Raw genomic sequence first — 26,382 nt, forward strand, 5'->3', positions numbered from 1 at the left:
CTAATCCTTGAAAAATGATTTACTCGATCATCGAGAAGCGGTTTAATCGTCGTATTTAGATTAGAATTATTATTATCATCTTTTTTTAACGAGAAGAGGGAGGTGAGGAGAACGTAGAGAGAACCTTTTCTCAACAGCTTCTCTTTTTCTCTCGACCGACAAAGGGAGAAAGCATGCCTCTGCCCTTGTTTTTTCTCGTCAACTACCTGAACAAGACTAGCTAGGAAAGGGAGAAAAAAAAGAAAAGCGAAAAGAGAAAAAAGAGAAAGAAAAAATAAAAAAGAAAGTGTAGAGGAGGAAGAAAGAAAGAAAGAAAGAAAAAGATAGAGGAAACGATAGGTGCCGGTAATTATTTCAAAACGAGCACCGGTCTAGTTCTATTAGTTGTATCAGCGATCAGCGATGATAGATAAAAACTGGTCGTCGTCTCTCTCTCGTCTCTTTGTGTGCCGCGATATATATTTGCCCGGTAAAGAACGAACGGGCCGCGTGTGTTTGTTGGTATTCTTTGTTCATCTCTTCGCTTTCCGATCCTGAAAACGAGCATCTGCCTTCTTCCACTAGTAGTTCCTATTCATTCCCCTTTGTGTCGATCTCAATTCCTTTTCTTATATGTCTTTTCGTCATTGTCGTCGTGTCGTCGTCGTTTATCTTTGAAATTTTTGAACAAAGTGACGAATAAATATCAGCGAAGGCTTTGATAAAAAAAAAAAAAAAAAGAAAAAGAGGAGAGTCGAAGCATTATTTTTCAATAATTCTATATGAAATTAGAAACAAAATATATAATACTTTTCTATTAAGGAAAAATAGTTGAGAATAATCAAGATAAGTGTTTAAAAGTTAAACTTGAACTTTTGATCGTTACATTTACTTTCTATCTTTCTCTTTCTCTCTCTGTCTGTCTGTCTCTCCGTGTCTTTTCAGTATCCGTCTTGATTTTCTGTTCGTGACCGCCAGCCAGGCGGAATAAGAGCAGTCGACGCATGCTCATCGGCCTGTTATAATTTTGGTTCTATTAGCTTCGTAGCGCGGGACCATAAGCCCCGAAGGGATTTCTAGAGATCGTAAAGTTAAGCCTCTGGACCCCACGGAGGGTAGCACAGATTCCTCGTACGTGTTTCTCACGCATACACGTACCACGATAAACTGTACGCAAGAGTCTGCATATGTATGTCTCGCCTTCTTTCTTACTGGACCACGATAAAGAAAGAAAGAAAGAAAGAAAGAGGGAGAGAAGTAGTATAGTTATCCTGAAGTGGTATATGCTTGTGAAAAAAAAAAAGAAGGAAGAGAAGGAAGGTTTCTCTGGTTTGTTCTACCTCATACGGTCTTCTCTGAAGAGGGTCCATTCGAAGGGTATACCGTCAAGTAGCATCTTGACGCGGTCCTGACAATGGCTACTTGTTAGCGAAGTACACCAACAGAAGATAGAAAAGCGGATCGCTCGTCACCTTTTGCTTTTCAACGATTACATGCCATTTATAATAGGAATACCTTTCGTGCCTTTGAACACGGAATAACGCCTTACTTTCCCTTAGAAAATTCGACATCGTATGCCCTTCGTTGCGCGTAATTTGAAAATAATAGAAAAGTTTACGTTGTAAAAGCTAGGATACAAGTTATAATTTTTGTTTTTCTCTTTTCATAATCTACGCGATTATTAATTATTAATTAATAATTACGTAGTTATTCGTTCATGTAATTATTTGTAGATTAGCAATGACCGCGCGAGAGTAATAGTATGAATGAGATAGATTGTTTGAATTTTCAAGAGATTCTGTTATTTACAATACGATCATCAGGGGTTGGTAACGACGAGGTATTCAAGTAGGAATGACGTGGGAAATTTATGTGAATTTAACAATGGTAAAGAGACTCCATCTGTTCGTATTTCTCGTTTGCAAGAATAAACGTTATATATTGGAACGAATATAGAAAATGATGATACCCACTTTGAGCAACGCTTAAGCTGTTCTTTACTATTTGATCATAGATTCATCCAATAATGATTCTTGATCGATGTAAGAAACTTGATTCGCTATCGACGTAAATTACAGTTTACAGGACGTACACAGTGGATCACGAAGAACACACCTCGACTCGGTCAGGCGAGGACAGGAGGAGAAGGCGAAGAAGAGAGACGAGACGGCAGGCAAGGAGAGGAGAATGTATGATTTCGAAGGGGGAAATATTTATGGGCAGTCCAGCTAAAATTAATTTATGCAGCCGCATAGGCTGCCACGTAATTTATTCGCGGTGCCCGCGACGATCAGTCACTCTCTTCCACTGGCTTTTGTGTGTAAGGAAATCCCTGAGCCATTAGAAACGAGCACGAAGGGCCTCTCTTCCAGCATAGGATATACATACGTATAATACATGCATATGTATGCTCGATAGTTCTTCCTTAAATTTCGCATGTTCTCTCATTGATCCTAGAAAAGACAAGGAAGAGTCAATAAAATAGAAGTTAAAATGTACGTGTTAGAGAAAATAGATCACGGAAGAAGATCCTTTAGGAGTAGGGAAATTAACAAAAAACCAAGAAAGAACAAGAAATATAGAAGGAAGGATCTCTACGTAAGATCTCTAAAGTCACATTATGATTTGTGGACGCCTAGATCCTGATCCTGTCCGCTCGGTGGAAGCACCCACGCTTTCCAGGAAGCGCGTTCTCGTCGTGAACGAGGTGCACCAGGTCGACGAGAACGGGACGACGAAGAAAGAAAGTTAGTATTTAGATGGTTGGAGAAGGAGAAAGGAAAGGGAGACCCGTTCGCGGGTAGGAGGGTGGTCCACCGAGATCAGCCGACCTGATTAGATCGAGAGTGTAATGGACGGACTAATTTGTGAATTTTAAATTCCGTCTCCGACGTTTTGCCGCGAGCCTGGTCTCTCTTTTTGGGTACCTGCTGCTGCTTTTATTGGTCCCTCTTCTCCTTTTGATTTTCACTTTCATAGAACCACGTTACTATAGTTTCTTTCATAACGGACCATAACATTGTTTAAGAAGAGAATTAATAACAATTATTAACGGAGTGTAATGATCGAATTTAAGAACATCTTTCAATTTAGATTGAGTGTTTTATGTACTTTTATATACTTTTATGTACAGACTTAAATGATAGCCGAAAATATACGAAGATGAAAAAAAGGGAAAGAAAAGAAAAAAAAAGAGACGAAGGAAGGAGATAGAGGAAGGAAAGCAAGACGTCTACGTAGTGGCAGATTAGAGGCGGCTTTCGCCGTATAGCGGAGCGGGTCCCATTGTCGAGGGGCATAATACGGTTATGATTTAGTTTGGGACGTGAGGATACGAGCGAAGGAAGAAGAAAACGTTGTCGAGTAGAGAGAGAGAGAGAGAGAAAGAGAGAGAATGAGGGGGGGATTCTGTCGGTCAGAAGAGAAGGGAGGGCATCTCAGTGTCGGGTTACATCTCATCCAGGGCCCCGCCTGGAACATCCACACGTTCTCCTATCCACGGACCCACACGCGGTCGGATCCCTTTAAGCATAGGTATGAGTGCATGCACGCACGACGCCACGATCACGCGTGTCCCTTCTCCGTACCTACCCTCAGTCCTCTTCTCTATCCCTTCTCTATACCATCTCTTCAACGTGCCTCTTTTTCTCTTCGGGTCTACACGTGGTAGGTAGACGAGCTGGAGTACGCCTGGGCCTTACTCCTGGGTTCTTCTACTCTTTAGCCCCATCATCATTCTATTCTGTCACTGTCTCTTACCTTCGTCTATTATACAATTGTTCCTACAAATAATCATTTCAATTATTCCTTTCGATTATACAAGATTTATTGCAAAAAAAACTCTACATATATATATATACATATACATACACACACGCGTATATATATATATATGTGCAGATATATACGCACACGTATGTGTATTGTTTCCATGTGTCCTTTGTTTATTTCTGTGTTAGGTACTTAGAGTTATGCGTATCTAATGTTCGTTTTTAAAGTTACGTGAAGTATCTAAGAAAGATAAAATTAGTTTACAAAGACAGTGCGTTCTAGCGTGTCGGCATGGAAGTCAAGATATCTGTCACCTTCCGCCGCGGACATTCTTCCTCACCTCGGTGCACGTAGAATGTTCCGCGAACTCGCGAATTATGAATATGATTATCTCGGACGGGTTCTTGACGAGAAGCCAGACCTGTCCGAGAGGTGTCACCTTACACATCCCTCCGAGTGCGTCTCCGCCGCCACTGCCACCACCATCGCAGCCCTCTCTTATATACGTTGTTTCTTCTCCACGCTTTCCTTCTCCTCCTTCTCCCCGCGTAAAACGCCTTGTTGTATTTTGTAATCGAATCTCACAAATAATTGGACCCCGTTCGATGCTTTCGCCATAATAGAATCAGCCAATCTGTCGGTTGATGATATACGTTAGAAACTGTACGGTTGTATTTGAAAGAAATTAGAATAATAAAAGAGAAAAAAAAGTACTATACAAAAAAGAGAAAAAAAATACTATCCGAATTTCATAAGGAAATTATTAATAACGACACCAACTTTTTTTTCTATTCTTAGAAATAGACAAATTCCTTATAATAATTAATTTATTTTTGTTACCTTATCGGTACTATCTATCTCGAGCGAGAGAGAAAGAGAGAGAGAGAGAGAGAGAAAGAACGTCGTGGTGGGTAAGGTCGGTAGACCTTCCGATGTACGTCTGGATGACGGTGAACCATGGAAAGGGATGGAGGAAGATGCAGATGCAGTGGAGCCGTCAGCCCTTTTCCGCAGGGTCCCGCAATAAATTAACGGGGCAACTAGGGGGGCAGGGCCGGCTCGCGAGCTTCCGATAAGGATCGAACGAGCGTCGGAGAAGTGCTAAGTAACTACCGATCGAATCGGTAGATAAAACCCTTCGAGCTCGCAGCCCTTTTTCTCTTTCTTTCTTTCTCTCTTTTTCTTTTTTTTTTCTTTCTTTCCCTCTCGCACACGCGCCATTCTATAATACACCAGACACCATCGGTGATACACGATGATTTTCACGTATACGATAGGGAGGGTGTAGGACAATGAAGGCGAGAACTAGTAAAGAACCGTTCGTTTTGGTCCTTGACATTTATGAATCGAATTCCTACAGCCTAAAATCGCTTTTATATAGCGATGTATATAGGAGATAAGAACGAGAACCCTTCGTGCGTACACTTGAGTACACCCTCGAATAGTCTACTCGACGTTCCGATCGTTCGACTTTGAATTAGTCCTTCTTGCAGCTTTTCGTTAACGTCACAACGAAATTCCATGATCGTTCATCTATAATATTAAAAATAAAAACAGGATAAGTTTGTTTATAGAAAGGAGACAGTTTTACAAACTAGTACTAAATGAGTTTGGTATTATTATTACTGAATTATATTATTTATCGGAAGAATAGAAAACCGTTTCAATATCATCTCATATTAGATAGTTTTCAGCCTCCATTGTTATATAGGATCGCATAAATTGAGTCGTACATAGTATAATCCATGAAACATATGTCGAAGGTCTCTCCTTTGAGTTCCCTCCCCTAACGCCAGTAGACACCATGGAATTTCGTTAGCACGATTGGTCGAGACGCCGTCCAATGGGACACGTCACTTTGTCGAGGTTAGAAGGGCGGCCACGCGGTACCCTTCGCTTTAGGGGTGAGTCTACTATTCGATTGTCGTTGACGTAGACTTATACCGCTTTACAAGAAATTATCCGATAAGAGTTGACGTTTCGATAGACTTATGATAATCCTTTAGATGGATCAATCTAATACGTAGAGATACAAATGTTATTTTATTTATTTCCTGCTGATAATTTATATAATAAGATATATTGCTGTACCGTCAAAAACAATATGGATACTTTACGTTTCTAAATGGAAATATACTCAAGTTTTGTATGTATGTATCTCATATAAAGATGATAGCTTTTTTATCATACGCATAATCATATGTGATCTGAAAAAAAGCAATGAGTTGAATGAAAAAATATCTCTAAACGAACGAAAGAAAGTATACACGAGGATAAGGAGCACTTAAGTCGAAGTGTCAGGTGAATGACTATCGAGAGTCGATCGTTGGCTGTTCGTAATCCTAGACAAGAATTAAAGCGTTGCACCAGTACTCGTTGCCTCGTAACCGTCGAAAGGACAACTTTGTAACGTGATGATGGCACTTACCACCTGATCCATGGATATAGATTAGACTATTTGCAAGTATGCTGATATTAAGCGGCATATTTTTCTTCATAATAGACAATTTTCTCGACTATTAATCCTTCTAATCGTTACGGAATATCTCCATTTATTCATTTTCTCTACATTTAGTACTTTGAATTCCAAATATTTTCTTTCGTTTCTTGATAAATAATACAAACGATTATTACCGATCGAATCGCGTCCATCTTAGGGACGAATGAATAGAAGCTTCGACCTCGTACGAATTTTCCATTTTAATAGAAAATCGAATAAAAATCGAAGGACATTATTTTTTTATGGATAAATTACAACATTTATACTAGCACACCGATGATATAGCTGCGTTATATACATGTATGTATACGTTCGTAAGTACAAACACATTCTGGGTGTTAGCGCGGCGTGACCTACCCCACTGAGAATCGTATTTCAATACAGAAACCGAAAACCATATCATTACGTTGAAGCTCCGTTTCGTCGGTCGCGCACATATATACACAGACACATAGACGCACGCGCGCTCACGTACGTTTGTGTGTATTTTTCTCTATGTGTCCGGATTGCATGCGTTACGTGTACATCCATGAAACTCGCAAAAAATACTCTGTCCCATAGACACAGTTGAAGAATGCAAATGACTATGTATGCAAGGAAAGAAAAAGAGAGACAGAGAGAGAGAGAGAGAAAGAGTCACCTATGCAGGTACATGTTTTTACAGTACGTTTGTACTTGCAGGTGCTATTAATGCTGTGTGCATCGCCAGGCGCCATATCGCGTGCGTGTCAACCACTGAAATCGTACTCCACGTGGTCCAACTCACTCTCCTCCCTTTCCCGTACACCTCGCCTCGAATTTTTTTCCAACTTCCTTTGCCGTTGAGAAACAACCGTCTCCGAAAGAAATCCACGTTTGTTACACATTTACCTAGTGTTTCCTAGACTATAGAGTTACAGGCATCCACGTTCATTTTTCTAGCTGGTTCTTTTTCTCTTTGTTTTTTCTTATTATCAACATACATTCTCTTACACCCCAATCGATACAATTACTTGTACCCCTAAAATAGAATGTCCCAGATAAATGAAAAATTCCGAACGTGGAATTTACGAGACTATAGTACAAATTGATGAATGCAGGGCAAATTTGTCGACACGTTGGCCGGAGTTACATAATAGGTCTGTACTCGCTTGTAGAAAACGACAATGGTGGGTAGTACGAGAGTATTTAGATGAGTTGACTCCAATTGGCGTACGTACCGTGAGAATCCAAGTATCTAGCGCGTGGCCCGTTGATGCGAACCGGCTAACCGAAGCGGAGAAAAAAGAGGGCCAGTACTAATCATGCAAATTGGGCGACCGGTTACATCATTTGCTTCTTTTTTGCCATCGATGCAAAAAGGACTTCTTTCTAATGTCTTGGAGGGATTTCCTATCGAGAATTCCTTCAAATAAATAAAAAGCTTCAGAGTACATTCAACAATCTTTAACTATAATAAATTTTAAGATATTATTTAACAAAGGAATCCTAAAAAGATATCGATCGATCATTCTGATAAGGATTTCAATATCGCTGAAGCTTTTTTTTCCCTTGATGATCTAGGAAAGATTTTTAAATATACAAGAGGGAGAGGGAGAGAGAAAGAGTGAGAAAGAAGGTCTCCTAGGGACGATTATGCAGTACGACATGGTGCTCAACGAGTAGAAGGTGGTGGAGGAGATGTAGAGGGAGGACAGTGCGAGCAATGTGCGAGGCTTCGCGCGGCCGTCAATTACAATTAATTAGAGCGGAGACTGACAGCGGACGCAGCGACGGCTACTTAATACTTTAACTTGTCCCTCGACCCTCCACCCGTCGTCCACTTCCTCTCTCGAACATAACGACGACGTGACCAAACTTCTCGCTTATTGCATTTTTCTTTTTTTTTTGTCTTTTCTTTTTCTGAATTAGACAACCTTTTCCAAAAAAAAAGAAAAAACATTAGATTGCAATTAAAATGCATAAGGTTAATATTGTCACGTAAAAGTCATTTTTCTTTTTAATAAAAGACTGATATTGTTTTTCAAAGTTACCTTTAAACCGTTAAATTACAAAGTTTAAAAATAAAGTAAAAATATTGGATGGAACCTACCTCGTTTTCTAGTCGAGGAACCAAAGATAAATTACTCCTTTCAGTGATTACATACGGTGAGAATCGCCATTTGCTAATTAACTCATTGTCTAGGTCCGGTTAGCTACGTCTAAGAGAGCCTAATGGACGTTTCCTAGTGACGCGCCAGTCCGAATACAGAACGAATTAGAATAATTCGTTCCGTCTGGCTAAGTCACCGAGGAGCCGCACAAGACGACTACTACCGTTCATCTTATACGCAAGACACATTTTCCTTAATTTACTGAAGTTGATGTTAGGTCCTCAATCTTCATGAATTAGTTGATGAAACGTGAAAAAATTTGATATGCAAAATAAGTTCTTTTTATGAAATACGAAAGAGAAAAAAAGAGCTCGACGGATGAAAGGAGTTCGTACCTAAAAAAAAGGAAAGAGAAAAAAATAATTAAAAGATACATAAAAACAAAAAAGAAGAACGATCGGTATTCCTGGAAAATTCTCTCAAGTGTTCCGAATAAAACTGGACGGGGTTTATAGTCCATCTTTTGACCGGTGGTCTGTCTCCCCCTCTTAATTTTTAATTTCATTACGGATGCTCGAGCGGCCTCATAATGGGCTCCTCCGTTCGATATCCCATAGGCCATCTGGCATGATCCCATCGGATCTATATATATGGATCAAAATATCGATCGTGATCGTTCGAGCGAAAATACAACGTGGCCTAACTTCATAAACCGCTGCGAGGCCGATCGTCAAGCCGTGTAATCATGCTAAGTTCGAATTTACATGACAAATTGTCCAAGTAGGCTAAATGATTTCCTCTTCTCCTCTAAGTCTTTGTAAATTGTTGTGATAACCACGATGTGTTATTTCCTTTTCTTTTTTTACAATAAAATATTTCAAATATCATACCTATTCATTCGAATTAGGTCCGATCATCGATCGTTCTTTCTTTGAAGGATCGAATTCGTCGAAGGTTCTGATTATGTTGCTGAATAAGAAAGCATTGGGTTCAAATGTGTGGCATCAGTGTATAGCGAACAAAAAGTATCTACAAGCATCGATAAGGCACGTATTAATTAAAGAATAACATCCGGCGAATGAATGCAACTATAAGGTCTGATATCATATTTTCCAAACGTTATTAAAAGACATAACGATCTTCAAAGGATCGAACCTGATATTATAAGCTGTATATAGTTCATTGCATCATTGTTTATTTGAAGTTTATTCTTTTTATAGTAGGCCTACGTTTAAACTGTAATTATTAGTAGTAAACTACTAATAAGAATAAGTTCGATCTCCTGATATGTAATTTACAAACAAATTCATACAAGGTATGCGTATATAAATGTAGTCGATATGTGTTCGATGAGCCGTTAAGAAGGAAACTTGAAAGAGAAACAGAGAGAGAGAGAGAGAGAGAGAGAAGAGGGGAGGAGAAAGAGAGAGAGAGAGAGAGAGAAAGAGAACGATATTGAAGATAAGACAGGGGACGTGTCTCCTCCACCCTGATTTTCTCCTTCCATTCTTCGGTGCACAGGACCCCGAAGTTCGGGGGACCAACGTGGGCCTGCACGTAATCCACGGGTACGTCGTGACGAATTTGTTCATCTGCCCAATGAGCCAGAATGCACCCCCACATCCTCTCGCCGTGTTTCATCGTCTACTCTACCTCTCTCTTTCTCTCTCTCTCTCTCTCTTTCTCTTTCTCCATCTCTCTTTTTCTTTCTCTTCCTATCTATCTATCTATTTCTCTCTTTCTCCTGTTCTCTTCTGCACACTCGTCTTATATATACGCGAACAAATACAAGCACATCTTCCCAAGAAGAAGCCACGAAACGGGACCCTGTTTTCAAGATGGCTACTGTCCGCATCGGTGGTCATCGAACGCAGACTCGCACAAGGAAAGAGCCTCTGTCGTCTCTCTATCGAAAGGATCTTTCGATCACCTTTGTCCAACGTTGCTCTTTAAACTACTTCCAAAAATGGTACACGCGCAATCTTTCCAAAAACCGGGAAAACATCAAACGGTCTTTATACGTGTTTTATAGAGCTAACTTAAAACCAACCAAACTAATTTTATCCCGTCTGCGTCTATTGTCTACAATCCAAACAACATGATTTTCGCATTATACCGAAATTCAAACATGAATCAGTTTCAATTGTAACGAGGTTCATGTTTGTATATTAACGTAATGGACGAGTCGTGTTTGCATTTTACGGAAAGATACTTATACAACTATGCAATTAGAACGATTATAACGATTTGCCTGCGGGTAATTCTATTTAGGTTTCTATTGCAAGCTCTGTGCAGTTTTTTTTTTTTTTTTTTTTTTTAATACATACACGACACGAATACAATTTATTAAGTAAAAATTTTATCTTATAATGTTATAATTCTATAACGTTGAGTAAAACGAGTAACAAAGTACGAACAATCAAGAAATATGAATATATTTATAATATCGTTTTCAATATGATAAATTACGTTCCGTTTAAGAGTACAACGAGTACGAGAAACGATAAAAGGAATTGAAGTGATTTTTGAGAAAAAGAAAGATAGATAAAGAGATGAAACTAGCGAATGATGAGAGAAAGAGAAGGAGGAAGAGGAGGAAGAGGAAGAGAACTAGGATGAAGGAAATATAGAGAAAAAGAGGAAGAGACATGGAGAATGAAGGACAAAGAGAGGGGAGGGAGCAAGAAAAAGAGAGAGAGAGAGAGAGAGAGAGAGAGAGAGAGAGAGAGAGAGAGAGAGAGAGAGTACGGAGCTCTCGTGTTTCCGGCCGAGTGAACAACAATACCCGCAGACAAATGAGCATCCCGCCTCCATTGTTCGCTTCATCGGCACAGCGTAGCCTCTAGCCGGGTACCCTCCTCGCTTTTACTCGCGTCCTTTCCTCTCCCACCCCAACGGTGTGCTCCACGGTACCCCACAGTGTGTGCCTCACGTCGCCGTCGTCGTCCTCAAACACCCGACTGGGGGGTCCTCGATCAACCTGATGCGGGCCAACACCGATTAAACATCGCTGCTTCGTCGAATCTCCGTCAACGAGACTGCTTTTCCTCTCCTCTTCTCTACTTCCCTCTCTTTAACCCACCATCATTCTCTTTCTATCTATCTTTCTCTCTTCTCTATAACCCTTTCCTTTTTCTATCACTCTTCCTTCTTATTTAGTAGATGCAACCCTAACCTCTCTAGGCCATCTATCGTTTCTTTCATCTTTTTACTTTGATTTTATCTTATCGAATGTTGAGTAATGAAGTTGTGTGTGTTATAGATATACATGGAAATAAGAGTCGATATAAATGAAATATTAGAATAATTTTAATAAGTGTATACGTATTACGAGAATTCATATGGATAATTTATAGATACATACTCTTCTATTTCTTTACGAAGAGTTTGCTTGCATATAAATGTTCATTCCGTCGATGAATTTTTTCAAATATTCAAATTTTCGACTCCACAAACTGCTAACCGTTTTTCGAAAGATGTTATCTCTGCTTGCAGTTCATCGTATGTTTGAGGTACTTCATCGGTATAATCCATGTTCAATTTCCTGTGAAACGAAATAAACGTTAGAAACGTAAATCTTTATTAGATTATAAAATTATTTAATTAATGACACGTGTGTGTGCGCGCGCGTGCGTAAACTCACTCTAAATCTTTTTCCGCGAAACAAAATTTACATTTGTCTTTAAAGAGGGCAGCCTTGTCTAATCCAATTTTTTGAAAAAATTGTAAGCCATGATACCAAATTCTTTTTTTATTTACATCTTCGGACGAAGACGATAATTTTAAATCGGAAGCATTATCAGATACAAATCCTTCGGATTTTTCCAACTGTTTGTGAGGATCACATATACAGGAATAAAAAGGTAATTTGCTTCTTGCTATTTCAGATTCAATATCAAAGATTTATCGAGAAAATATCGGAAAATTGTAAGAAACTAATATTAAAACAAACAATACATACATTGCAATGGCTTGAAGGGCTGCAAATCACATTGCAAATCTAAAAACTTCCATAACTCCTTTATTTTGTTTTGTTCATGAATGCTACTACTTTGTTTGAATATTAATTCATTATTATTTGCCTTTTCTTTAATTTTATTTTTTGATTGTAGTTTTATTTGTCCCGGTGTCGACATCGTTCAAAATTCCGTTATCTATTCTTTCAATTTCGATTATCGAAATGATTCTCCTTCGATAATCGAAAAGTTGTAATATCGAAGGAATAAATGTGAATTGGTCGCTAGTGACTTCGATTATTGATTGGTGCAGTTCGATGTCGGTAAAGTCGCATCCCACGCATAATTTTTTAATTAATATAATTAATATGGACACATTATGTGATATATAAATTTGAGAAATCGAATCTTATTTGAATAGTATATAGAACACGTGATTTTATATTAAAGAAATATGATTCAGAATTTTATAATCTCGTGTTTTCATGTGACGTCAGAATATACAAGGAGCGCCATCAAGTTTGTTTTCAATTACGTAGTAGAAATAAATTCGACGTGTCATCAAGGAATCGTCAATTTTTATCCTATATTTACATTTGTGTTCGTGATTAAATTGAATTATTAGATTTTACACATATCATAGTTTAATAGGATTTTTCAACAAAATTCAACAAGATGTTATTGACATAACATCAGTAGATAAAACAGTTTGGTAGCGGTAATATTTAAAAAATTCGATGTCTCGTCAAGATGAACGCAAATAACTATAAAAATAAGGTAAAAGATAGTAAAAGTATCTTATTATTGTAATATATTGATAGAAATTTAATATGATCTTTCTTTCGAAATATATTCAGAATAAGGAAGTGAAAAATATTGACACGACTAAAGTATGATGTCATTGCCCCGACAGGTTATGAAGAGTGCGCGCCGTGGACATCAAGATGGCCGCTACGTACATCTGATGATAGTTATACGTATTTGTAAAAGTCGTGACGGCGTTTCGTGATAGAGGTGCCGCGCTTTTTCGAGGTTTCGAGATGGTGAGAGTGTATAGTTAGTTGGATCTTTATCGATGAGGATTTGCTCGTTTACCCTCAATGGTATTTTCTGCATCCGCGGCCGGCTACGGCTCGCATTGAACCATGTTCGGTAAAAAACTTCATGTAGACGTCAAAAAGTCAACACTCAAAGTTCAGGATGTTAAAAAGGACAGTGCGACCCGATTTAAACATCTTAAAATTGTTCTAGGTGAGCTTTCAATATCTTCGAACGTCGAACTTTGCTTATGTCACTGTTTAGGTCATACCTCAAAATTTACTTGTCTCTTTAGTAAGTGTGGGAGAAAGAGAGAGTGAGAGAGATGAATGAATAGAAATAAGACAGTCAGACAAATATGTAGTTAGATAGTAGTAGGTAGATACATGAGTAGGTAAGTAGATAGAGATAGATAGATAGATAGAGAAAAAGAGAGAGACAGAGAAAAAAGGAGTGGGCGAATATTCTTAGCATTTATTAAGTTTTACTCGATAACAAATGAATATTAAAACTTACTGTATTATATCAGTTATCTATTATTAGGACTTTTATATCATTTACTTTTCCAATCAATAGAATATGCATACGTTTTATATAAGAATATATCAAATTACAGCGATTGTCATTATCCAAACATTTATTATATTTATATAATGTTGTACTATGTATTAATCAGATTCCTATAATCCTGATTGGTTTTGGTGTTTATTCGAAATAAAAAAAATATAATACATAGTTGTGATACATTTTAATTATATTACGTTGCAAGTAGTTGGTATCTAATCACAAAACCACATGACCACATCGACCAACTCATAGTGGCCTCCACTTCCAGCTAAAATTACACTTTCATTATATACAGATAATATTGTATACTCATCTGTACAGGAATTCCAGAACTGGTTAAAATATTTTTAGATCACTTTGTAACATATATCGTTGCTATAAATATAATCTCTGTCAAAGATTCAGAATATAATAAAGTTAACATTAAGTTATATGGTTTTTTTTTTTTTAGAAAATGTGGATACGGATGAAGCGAAAGGCTTTTTTGAAGGAAATTTTAGTCATGTTTATTTTATATTATACGACTGCTTTGTGTCTGCTGAGGCCAATCTACGACAGCGTGGTAAGATTGAATTAAATTATTTCATTAAATAGCAATATATTAAGTCTTATTTAATTGTACTTATATATTACAATAATTATAATTTCTATATATTAATTGTGTCAAACATAATTTTTTCCTCTTATGCTGACAGAACTTTCTTTTCATATTGGTAAGTTAAATATTAGAAATGATATTATTTTTTGTCATTATATCGATAAATATATATATATAGTTTTTCAATGAAATAGTAACAAACTATATGAATTCTGAACAATAAATGTTAAACTTTATTTTTAGTACACAAGGCACATAGAGAGGAATTAGAACAAGTATTACACCTATTAGAAAAAGTTTTAACTCTTCTTCCTGAACTCTTAAATAGACGATGGCAATGTCATAGTCTTGCAAGAATTCTACAAAAGTTATTACATCCTGGAAATAGTTGGAAACTTCGTAGGCAGGCCATAAGGTAAAGACTTTATAAAGATTATGTACAAATATAAGATAATATTGTAAAGCAGGTATATATATATATATATATATATATATATATATATATGATGTATGTATGTATGCATGTATGTATGTATGTATATATGTATATATGTATGTATATACGTATGTTTTAGATATTTTATTTTATGGTATCAAGCACTGGGTGAAAATGCTCCTGAACATATCCATCAAATGTTTGCCTGTTTGGTCCCAGGCTTTCCACCACCACAATCTTTGCACTATAAGTGTGAACGTAAAATTGATAACAAAAAAGATAAATCAACGAGAACAAGCACATCTGATGAGAAAGAGAAAAGAGACTTTTATGATGCACAAGTGATACAGAGTATTTTTCATGATAATGGTTCAAATCAGGGTCCAATAAGTCAGGTAGATGGTGGACCTATTTTACCTCCGCAAGGAGGAGAAAAGCCATTAGACAATGAGACTGTTAGATTTTTAGAAGCATTATTGGAGTTCATGGTGACACAGGTAGTCAAAATAGAATGGAGAGATAAAACAACGAGGCAGCACAAGACATTTCAATTTTTATTAGAACGCTTTAAAGCAACTTACCTCCGTTATATATGTCCAGAATTTGATGACAATTTTTCTTTATATAAGCCTAATTTAGAATTGCCTACAGTGAGAAAACCAACTAATCAAAGTCAGAATAATTACGTTCTGTGTAAAGTCGCATTAATCAAGTGGATTGCGAACTTTACTCATGTTGCAAGAAAAGATAGTCTTTTTACACATCTCCCACAAAGCACAACACCCAATGAAGAAAATCCAGAGTCAGAACTGCGTCGCGTTTCAGTTACACAACATTCGAGTGATTCGAATTTACTTTCACCTGAATCTACACTCTCTCAACATGATAATCAAAATCAAGAAGATAACACTATATCAGCTGTTACTTTAGTCAGAGAAGTTCTCTATGGAAATAGAGATAATGTTAATTTTGTTCATGAACTTTATAGACAAGCATTTCTCTTAGATTTCAGTCATGCAGGAGCAATAAGGAAAGCTATAGCTGTATATAAGGATTGGATACAAATGAATGAATTACCTCCATTTATGTTAGAACCTTTGGATGGACATAAAGAACGAGACTATGACGATAGTCTGAAAAAAGAATCTAATGAGACAGATAAAAGTCCATCCGAAAATTATCGACAACCTAGATTGAGAAATGATTCATATTTAGGTGCTATACATAGGGAAAATTTGTTTATAAGAGCAGGATTACAAAATGTACTGCAAGTATTTATTACACAAGCATCACACGTTTTTTTCCTTGAATATTCAGGTTTAAATTCAACTGCAGCTTTAATAGAAGAACAAACTGATAGTTGTAAACGAGTTTTGAATGTTTATCGATATGTTGTCATGCATTCAAGATTGGAGCCTGCAACGTGGGAGCAATTGCTTAGAGTATTGCTTCAAATTACGTCGTTAGTACTGAGTGAAAATTCATCTCGCCGCAAACACCATGAAACAATTGGTGGCAAATTAGCACCTGCTATATTTCAAACTTTGATCGTTACTTGGATAAAAGCCAATTTAAATGTGGTTATATCTACCCAACTTTGGGATCAGTTTCTAGAAGTACTATCTTCTTTGACACAATGGGAAGAATTAATTCGAGAATGGGCAAAAACATTGGATACTTTAACACGAGTACTCGCAAGGCATGTATATAACTTAGATTTAAATGATCTACCATTAGATAGATTAAGTGAACAAAAAACAAAAAGACGTCGTGGAGTTGGAAGTCGTGCTGCATCGATAGGAAGTGTTCAGCCACCATGTAAAGGAAGTATTGATCAAGAGAGTAATACTACATCAAAAGAAAATGTAACAGGTACAATTCCATTTGCAAATCTTTCTATTATATTGATGTGTTCTTTACGAACAATAATTGTTAATAATATTATATTGATTGTAATAGACCATCCATTACGAGATTTAAGAAAAGGTCGATTGTTACCACGCAGTGCAAGCGATAACACTATTTATAATGGAAAAGCTCGTACGAAGTTTCATAGAAGTCGTACTCATACTGTACATACTGGGGTTCCTGGTGAGTTAAAAAATTAATAATACAAATAATTGTGTTGAGTGATTTTTGTTTATAAAGTTCAAATTTCATGTTCTCCTGTTAGTAGTGCCATCTATGTTACTGATACTGTGTGCAATTTATTTATAACTTTACACTTTTGTTGCTTTACTACTCACACTAAGTTAAAAATAACTATTTTTGTGTCAGACATCATGCCATTTTATTTCTGTTATTAGTAGACATTTTTCATAATAATAATTCACATTTATGTATTCCTTTTTAATTTCAATTTATTCATCATTATTTATATACAAACTGTTCCTGAGTTGGAGTAGCAGATATACAGTCTATTACGATATCAATAACCTTCATAGTGTCTGTGGCTTTTGTATTAAGTGTAAATAATTTCCTCGCGTGCAGTACTTCCCCTATCTATAGAGCAAGATATGGCACGATTACTATCAAGTGGTCCTACATCATCAATAACTGGAAAAATGCTACCAAACAGACGTGCTAAATCATTGGATAGCATTGTCATAGTTGATAGTGAACCACCATCTCCACGTTGTCCCTCTCCAACACCAAGCAGTGGCGTTGACAGCAATAAAGATAGTCCAATACAAATAGAGAACATTGATGGCAGCAGTATTGGTATGTACTTTCCTTCTCATTATATGTTGTCTACATTAAACATACATTTTTGTTTATTAGAGTACAGCAAGGTTTTCATTAAACAAATCTTAGATTTATATTTCATCAGTCAAGATAGCATTACATTTTTTACATTATTACAAGATAGGAGCTAGATTGCATTACGCTGATTCGAATTTTAATCACTTGGCTTACTATGCATTAATTTATTTATTATCTATTATAGGAAAATCAAAAATAAGAAGAACAAGAATAATATCTCTTGGAGGTAATAATATTTATATGATTTTATATTTTACAGATACAAATGATATAACAGAAAGAAGATCTGTTATGGCAGGTGGAGGAGTACGAGGATGGTTGCCAGATGTTGCTGTCGTATTATGGAGGCGAATGTTATCTGCTTTGGGAGATGTAAATAATATTCAAGATCCAATATTACATGGTCAAGTTATGGATTATCTCGTACAACTTACACAAACTCTTATAAAGGTACACTTTCACTTTCCTTTACCTTTCCTTTTTTTTAAAGCTAACAACAACAATCATTTTGTACAAATAGGTATTTTAATTTTCATAGATTCGTTTAAATCAAGGTGTCTCTGGAGACAATCTAGTAACACCTCCTGCTCCAGAACTTATTCCACCTCTAACAGTTATAGCTCCATGGTGTTTTAAGGTATATTTATACGTACAGACGTGTATAAATATTTTTATAAGTATATTTTCATTAATATAAGCATTCCTTATTTTAGGCAATACAGTTACCAGCTCAATATGAAGTAGGCAAATTAGCCGCATATCGCCTTATATGTCTTTTAACTGTCCAACCTTTGGATATAAATTTACCGAAACAGCATTTGAATCTTTTTTATCGTGCTGTTCATAATGGCATTGCTAGCAACGATAGTAAAGTACTCCATGTATTAGTCAAATATACTGGGCCTCGATTATTTAGTTTAAATCTACCTGGTTCTAGTCTTCTTATTTTGGATTATATACATGCCGCTAATGTAATACTAAGTAGTCAAGATGTCGAGGTACTATATATTATATATGATACACATGCATATATTGTAGATATAAATAATAATAATTATTATTATTTAGGCACCCAGAACGGAAGCTGTCTCTATAATCGGTTCGTTATTATCATTACCTGCAACAATAGCTAAATTGCCTGTGCTGCAACCAAATGGATCTGATATTCTAACAATAGTATGCCCCGATGCAAAGGTATTCGAATTTATTTTGAAAATTTTACGACGATCATTTAAAATATATAATACAGTTAAATTTGTAGGAACATGTAGTGAATATTCTTCTGAGAAGCTGTAGACGCGAACCAACTGGCATAGCAAGATGTTTAGCCCTTTCTAGCATAGCCATGTTTGCGTACAGAGAATTATCTTGTAAAAATCAACATCCACGAATTCCAGAGGCTGTTACTGTTCTTCTTCTTGCACTTAGAGTGAGTTAATAGCTTTTTCTTCTAATCGAATATAAACTTTGTATGGTGGTGAAATAGATTTATATAGATTTTAAACTTTATTGTCATTATGCATGTGCTAGAAGTAATTATTCAAATCTTAGTTGCTTGCAAATGGATATTCAAACAATATACTTTGCCTGATAGAGAAGAAGGAACGCATAAAGAATGTTTTTACATAAATTTATTAGTAATATATACATTAATTATAGTAGACATAAGATAATAACATGTAAGTAGATATCTGTTCCATCAAGTCTGATTGACAGCAGATGCAAGGGATCAAGCGGTACAAGACTGGTTTCTATTTTCCTTTAGTAGATCAGGTAGTTTTCTTTTATATATATAAGGACATACAATTGTGGTCTTATTGTGTAATGTTCCAGTATTTCTCTGTTGACTGGTTACGTTTTTCAGGATGTTGTCATCTTTGCATGGTGCATTGCACAGAAATTTTGTATTTTATGTGTTTATTAGTTGAATATCCAATTTATTGTATAAATACTTGGTAGCTTATTTTCTATATATTACTAATATTTTATGTTAATCGTTTTTCAGAATAAAAGATCACATAATGTTTTTATTATATATTTTTCAGGCTACACATGTGACAGTTGCTCAGGTAGCATGCGATTCCCTTTTACTTTTGTGCGACAAGGCAGACACTTTATTGGAGTTGTATCCTAATGTGCCATGCAAAATTACACATGTATGATCGCTATATTGAATATATTACTTGTATGTAAAAATGACTGTATTTAATACTACATTAAAAATTTTACAGGTTCTTTCAGAGACACTTGGACGTATGAGTCTACGAGAAAGGCGTGGCCCATTAACTATATCAATGATATTTTGTTTAGGAGAATGGGCTATGAATTTGGGTCCAACTGTATTGTTACGTATATATCAGGGAAAACCACTTTTAATGACATTATTCACAGTTAGTAACGAACACAATTAATATAAAAAATTGTACATTTAATATTTTGTAGATTTCATTAACTTTCTATATATAATTAGGTTTTAGATAACATAGCACAAAATAAAGGAGGAAAAGATCCACCAAAAACTAATAAATGTCACCAAGATGAAGATGAAGATTTTGATCCCGACGTTACTTTAGATAACTTAACGGATGAAGTATGCGCAAAGTCTCCTCATCGTGGTAACGTTCATTCGGTTCAGCTTGCAGCGAAAATGGTAAACATAGTATTTATATATGTATTTATTTGAGAGCAATTTATATGTAAAAATGAATTCGTTTGACAGGTAATGATGCATTTGATCAATCATCTGGGTCATTTTCCAATGGGTATTGGTGCAGCTCGTCTTTCGTCGTTAGTTGTTGAATTGGATGATGTACCAGGAATTGAAGGAGATGAGCTTTCTTCTGCAATCTTTCAAGCACCAAATATACAATTATTAATGCTTTCCAATTCAATTATAATGTCCCTTGTTGAATTAGCTGCACTTGATGCACCCGGAGGAGGTGTTACAGCTGGTTTAACAACAGCTCCTTCTTTGGTAAGAGTTTTATTACGAGATTTAGCAGGGAAAGCATCTTGGGATAGTTCCATTTTGTACAGTCAACCCTTTATTGACGACGAATTTCAAACACCGTTTGCAAAATCAGGTAAGCTTTTTGTTGTATTCATTTTATATGTACCGTTTTTATATTTATTAGATATAAATTTTAGTTGATTGGGATATAAAATCTCATAAGGAAGAATTGAATAGTGTTATAACGCAGCAGAGCTGCGCTTCGAGACATACTATAAGGCATCGCGAGCCTCATATTTTGCCAACATTTGCAAACGGTGCAAGTGATATGGACAATTTAGATGATGTAAGTATACTCTGTATATACATATATATTTAATATATTATATAATTTTTTACTTTCATGTGCCATGAAACAGATTATAACTTTAAATGTTTAGCTTCTTCAATATATAGGACATACGAGTCCTGAAGTTTTATGTAATCCGGAGATAGCATTAAATGCACCTGCTAATCCACCGCATGGATTGTATCTTGAAAGTGAAACTATTGCAACTATTTTAAATCAACGAAATGCAGAGCAAGAACATCTTAATAATTGGAGTCAACATATTAGGTTAATATATTTATTATATTAAATTAGAAAGAATTATCATTTAGATTATATAATGTTACTGTTGGTTGGAATGTAACTTTGTTATGCATGTCCCTTTAGTATGTGTGCAACACCAATTAGTCCACCAACGTGCCGCCAACCACCAGCACCGTTTCATCACTGCCGACTTCTATTTTCTCATTTGGGCCTGTCTGGTTGGGAACAACGGAGAAAGTTACATTTGCTTACTAAAAATGAAAAACTTCTACGTGAATTACGAAATCTTGATAGTCAACGTTCTAGAGAGACACATAAGATCGCAGTGATTTATGTTAGTCAAGGACAAGAAGATAAAAACTCCATATTAAGCAATGTCGCAGCTAGTAAGGAGTATGAAAATTTTGTAGCCAGGTTAGCTTGGGAAGTTGAACTCGAATCACATACAGGTTTTCTTGGGGGTCTTGTGCCTGGAAAAGCATCTGGTGTAACTGCACCTTATTTTGCAACATCTTTCACCGAAGTTCTCTTTCACGTAGCAACAAGAATGCCATCCGATAGTCCAGAAAGTTTATTACAAAAGGTATGTAATTTCTACATATTACGACATTACAAATATTTTTTGATAGAAGAGATGGGAATTGGTGTTACATTGTATTAAATTTACTTTCAGACACGACATCTTGGCAACGACGAAGTTCATATCGTTTGGTCAGAACATTGGAGAGATTATCGTAGAGATATCATACCGACCGAATTTTGTGATGTTTTAATAGTTATTTATCCATTGCACAATAAGTTATATAGAATACAAATCTCTAGAAAACCAGAAATCCCATTTTTTGGTCCATTGTTTGATGAATGTATTGTTGAAGACAAAGTTCTCCCTGGTTTGGTTAGAACCACAGCTTTAGCTGCGAGTAGAGCCAAGAGATCAACACTTACATTATATCAACATTAGTATGTTCGCTATTAATAATATATTATTCCATGAAATGTATATACGATATGCTATAAAAATAATATTAAATATTATAGTTACGAGGAACGGGCACGATCTATCGATACTGTAATGAGGAATCATAAAGAATCTACAACTTTTGAAGAGTTCACTGCAAATGTCTATTCTCCAGTACAACCAGCAAGTCCATTCAGTGGAACGTCTTCTGTATCTGGTTAGTTTTTATTTTATCGTGTAAAAATCATTTTTTCTTTTATTATTATTATTATTATTATTATTATTATTATTATTATTATTATTATTATTATTATTATTATTATTATTGTTATTATTATTGTTATTGTTATTATTATTATTATTATTATTATTATTATTATTATTATTATTATTATTATTAATAATAGCCTTATGATAACATTATGATGATTTTGAGAAAAGAAAGAATATTAGTTTCATATTAATATTACACAGCATGAAAAGTGGCAATTATTTTGATTTGTTATTATTATTATTAATATCATACTATCAGGATCTACAACAAGCGTGCAATCCACAGCATCGTCAAACCTTGCGGCGGCACTTATAGATTCGCATCAGGGTCGTTCTGGTCTACGCAGTACTTCGACAACAAGCAATGATACTCGTGCAAATAGAGGTGACTAATTCAGTCCACTAACCCCCATCCACCTTGTAACACCATCCAACAAGGTAGTATTATTAGTTAAATATTATTTCTGTGCTGTCTTCCAGTATTATATAAAACAGTTATCTGATCTCCCTTTTATCTAATTTTATTATATCTCTCTCTCTCTCTCTCTCTCTCTCTCTCTCTCTCTCTCTCTCTCTCTTTACCTCTCCCCCCTCTCTTTCTCTTTGAAAATTATCTATAATTTCGTAAATACCATATTTAAATTTATACTTTAATAAGTTCTCTTTATTGTCATGCCGTTTACTTAATCATGCGTGATTTCATCAGTATTAAAAAAGTTTTTTGTGCTCTGTTTCTTTCTTTTTTCTCTGGTCTGTATTAATCTTCCATATCGCACTATTATTCCTTCTTACTTTTGTAATAGAAAGTATAAGAAAATATTTATAAAAAAAATTTATAGAATGAATAAATGAAGAAAATATATATTCAATGGATTTTTCTTTTCTTTTTCTTTTTTTTTAACTTTACTCATACGTTTATAGTTCTTTTCTCATTTATCTTTCTATAGATAATTAAGCTAATATTCGTTTTTTATTATACTTTCTAGTTTCTATTCTAAATTGATGTGTAAAATAAAAAATGTGAGAAATAGTATTTGTGTTCATGTTGATTATAGCTTCTGATGGAAGCAGAGTATGGTTCAGTAGTGATGCTCAGGAAAATACTGCTTTGCATGGAATTTCACCAAGACCTGTTAAAAAGATGTCTTTCAAAAGCGGGCCAAAGCAGAGAACAAATACACAGCCTACACCGCCGGACAGTCCAAGATACAAATAATTCGACATTAATTTTGTAAGAAGAATGTTTGCACAATGGGTGGTTTAGGTATGTCTTTTAAGTTCTATTCTATTGTGATGGAAATTTTCAAATTAATATAGATAATAGAGAGTAATATAGGATGGTGTCTAGTAACAAAAGAATGTTCAAGAAATTTTTCATATTTAGCACATTTATCGGATATAATGTAACACTTAATAATTACACTGAACTTGAATATTTTACTTCATTGGAATTGAACATCTGATTAGGTTTAATGTTTTCTGTTTTCCGTCCTTAGGTTTAATTTCCACATACTAGTTGTACAGATTATTGCTTATTTGTTGCAACGTAAATATTAATTTATTACAGTATAATTTCATAGAAAAATATATTGTATCATAGATATAATGATAAGTATATTTTCTTTAAATATTTACTAGCTTAACGTTCGAGCTGGAATAATTGTACAGTAATTTACTCAAATTGATTTGATTGACTATTTGAAATAAGCAAGTTATATAAAGTATATACATATGAAGTGAACATGTTTTCATACAGTGTAGATCTTTTATTGCATTTCAAGTAACAATGTGAAATACTTGAAAAAATCTAATATGACAATATGTAGTTTTGGGATAATTATTTAATTTCTTAGAAAATTTCGCTACAAGTAAATAATATAGTTTTATTTAAAAAAATAATAGATTGTAACATTTTATTTATGAAAATGATATTATTGTTTCACCATTAGCAAAATATTTTTAGATTTTGTTCTAAAGTGAAATTCTATAAAGATTTATTCATTAATTATTATTCATTCAGTAATTTACTCGAAACAACTCGTACATTCCATGAATGTCTTTTTTTTTTTTGGCGTTTGCACTTCTTATTTTCATATGCATTTTGAATGTTAGCACTCTTAAATATTGCATTCCAGTTTCTTTTTGTACGACTTAATAAAATTGAATTAACTTTCATGTATTTCAACGAAATACATTTTTAGAAAATTATTGCCTAGAGCAAAGTGTTGGTAGTATGAAAAGCTGTTTACAAAATATATTTTTTTTCATACCAAAGTCAGAGGTGCTTAATTTTTGTAATGTCGAACACATGTAAGTACTTCTATATTGTATAAATTCAAATGAAAAATATAGTAGAAAAAAATAATAAGAAAAATATTGGCAGAACGAATAACGGAGTCAACATTTATCGAATAAGTAATTGCTTAATATATATATACAAATAATATTAACTTAGTAATAATATTTAAAAGTATTAATGCTATTCAATGCTATTAATAAATAATGAAATGACGAAAAAAAAATGAATTATTAAGTAATTAGATTATGCTATGATAAGTGTCTGATAATTTATTTGCATAAAGACACTTTTAAATCTGTGCAGTTAGAAGAATTGACTCTCTGCGTGTGATTAGAATTTTTTGACCATTTAAGAAACTTCGAATTTAAAAAACACATTCAAAATTGTAGACATTAGCAATGAAAATATAGGTAGTAATTACCAATGGATAGATCATGGCCAAAGCAGCATTATTTTTTCACTAATTTATATTGAGAAAGAATGAAAAGGAATGTATGTATTGTACATAAATCGCTAAGCAGATAGATGGTGGTGGAGTTATTTCATCAAATAATTCATTATTATCAAATGTATTATTATTACATTATTATGAATCTGATCTATATATGTACCTACATACATGTACTCTCATGTGTGCACACACAAAGGATACACATACACGAAAGTGAAACAATTTATTATAATACTTCAAACTATTACTGTGAATTGTATTTATATATTGTACTTAATTGTTCTATAATTAGTGTTACTAATTGCTATATGCTATAATTTTCGTTATATTATTGTTATAAGATTTTATGTTTATATAAACTGATCTTATGACGGAGTATAAACAAAACAGATATAATCACATGTAGAGATATGAGAAAGAAAAAATACGTAGTTGCTTATTTACAAAGAATGCAAAGTTTCTTTGATAAGATAGCAATTTATTTATATAAAGCCTAAGAAAATAATTTATCAACAAAATCTTTTATTTTACACTAACATCTTTTTCTATATAAAAAAATATTAAAACTTCTACTACATCTACGCATACGCTTAAGGATATTTACTTATGTTACTGTTTATGCAGGATATATATGTATGTATACATGCTTTATATATATATATGCAAAATGTTTTATATGTATTATAAAACAGTACTCTCTGTTCTTTCCGTACTAAGAAAGTTTATGTTGCTTAACAAATAAAATATATTGAAAATATTCATTTACCATTATATAAAATGTAAAATATTTTAACTAATTCTAACATATTAATTATTTTGTACGGAGAACATAACTAAATATATTTAACATCCTTTACACACATACACATACACACATACACACGATTCTGTAAAGGGTATGAATATACTCGTAATATGATTGATCTGAGAAATATCAAGCGTGATTGGCACTGTTATAAACACATGGTATTTAAAACATTTGCAAAAAAATATTTTATTGTAATGAAAACTTGTTATATATCCAAAGATTTTTTCTCATAGTGTTAATTATATATCTCTGTATTTGACTGTATGTCTTGCAGCACAATAAAATTGTGATGATTCTACCTTGATTATAGACGAAGTAAGATGATTTTTTAAACATTATCTCAATCAATTTGATTACGGTAACAATAGTTA

The 26,382-nt window shown here is 34.5% G+C and overlaps 1 protein-coding gene across 6 annotated transcripts; it reads left to right on the forward strand.

Moving 5' to 3' along the window:
* Positions 1-13,191: 13,191 nt before the first annotated feature.
* LOC122637196 (probable Rho GTPase-activating protein CG5521) lies at positions 13,192-26,315 on the forward strand. 6 transcript variants are annotated; one of them, XM_043829195.1, is made up of 23 exons: positions 13,192-13,529; positions 14,335-14,445; positions 14,579-14,596; positions 14,725-14,896; positions 15,057-16,789; positions 16,877-17,008; positions 17,408-17,638; positions 17,940-18,130; positions 18,219-18,317; positions 18,394-18,678; positions 18,749-18,874; positions 18,942-19,109; positions 19,726-19,836; positions 19,912-20,070; positions 20,151-20,330; positions 20,400-20,763; positions 20,828-20,976; positions 21,071-21,246; positions 21,346-21,805; positions 21,896-22,182; positions 22,261-22,397; positions 22,713-22,838; positions 23,509-26,315. In XM_043829195.1, the coding sequence occupies exons 1-23, from the start codon at positions 13,424-13,426 to the stop codon at positions 23,667-23,669; spliced, it is 5,682 nt and encodes a 1,893-aa protein (XP_043685130.1). In that variant the 5' UTR covers positions 13,192-13,423; the 3' UTR covers positions 23,670-26,315. The 6 variants fall into 6 exon arrangements, with proteins under 6 accessions (XP_043685130.1, XP_043685133.1, XP_043685132.1 ...); XM_043829198.1 differs by having other exon boundaries at positions 22,740-22,838; XM_043829197.1 differs by having other exon boundaries at positions 17,426-17,638.
* The last annotated feature ends 67 nt before the right edge of the window (positions 26,316-26,382 follow it).

Source organism: Vespula pensylvanica, chromosome 24 (genome assembly GCF_014466175.1).
Source record: "Vespula pensylvanica isolate Volc-1 chromosome 24, ASM1446617v1, whole genome shotgun sequence".
Classification (NCBI taxonomy): Eukaryota; Metazoa; Arthropoda; class Insecta; order Hymenoptera; family Vespidae; genus Vespula; species Vespula pensylvanica.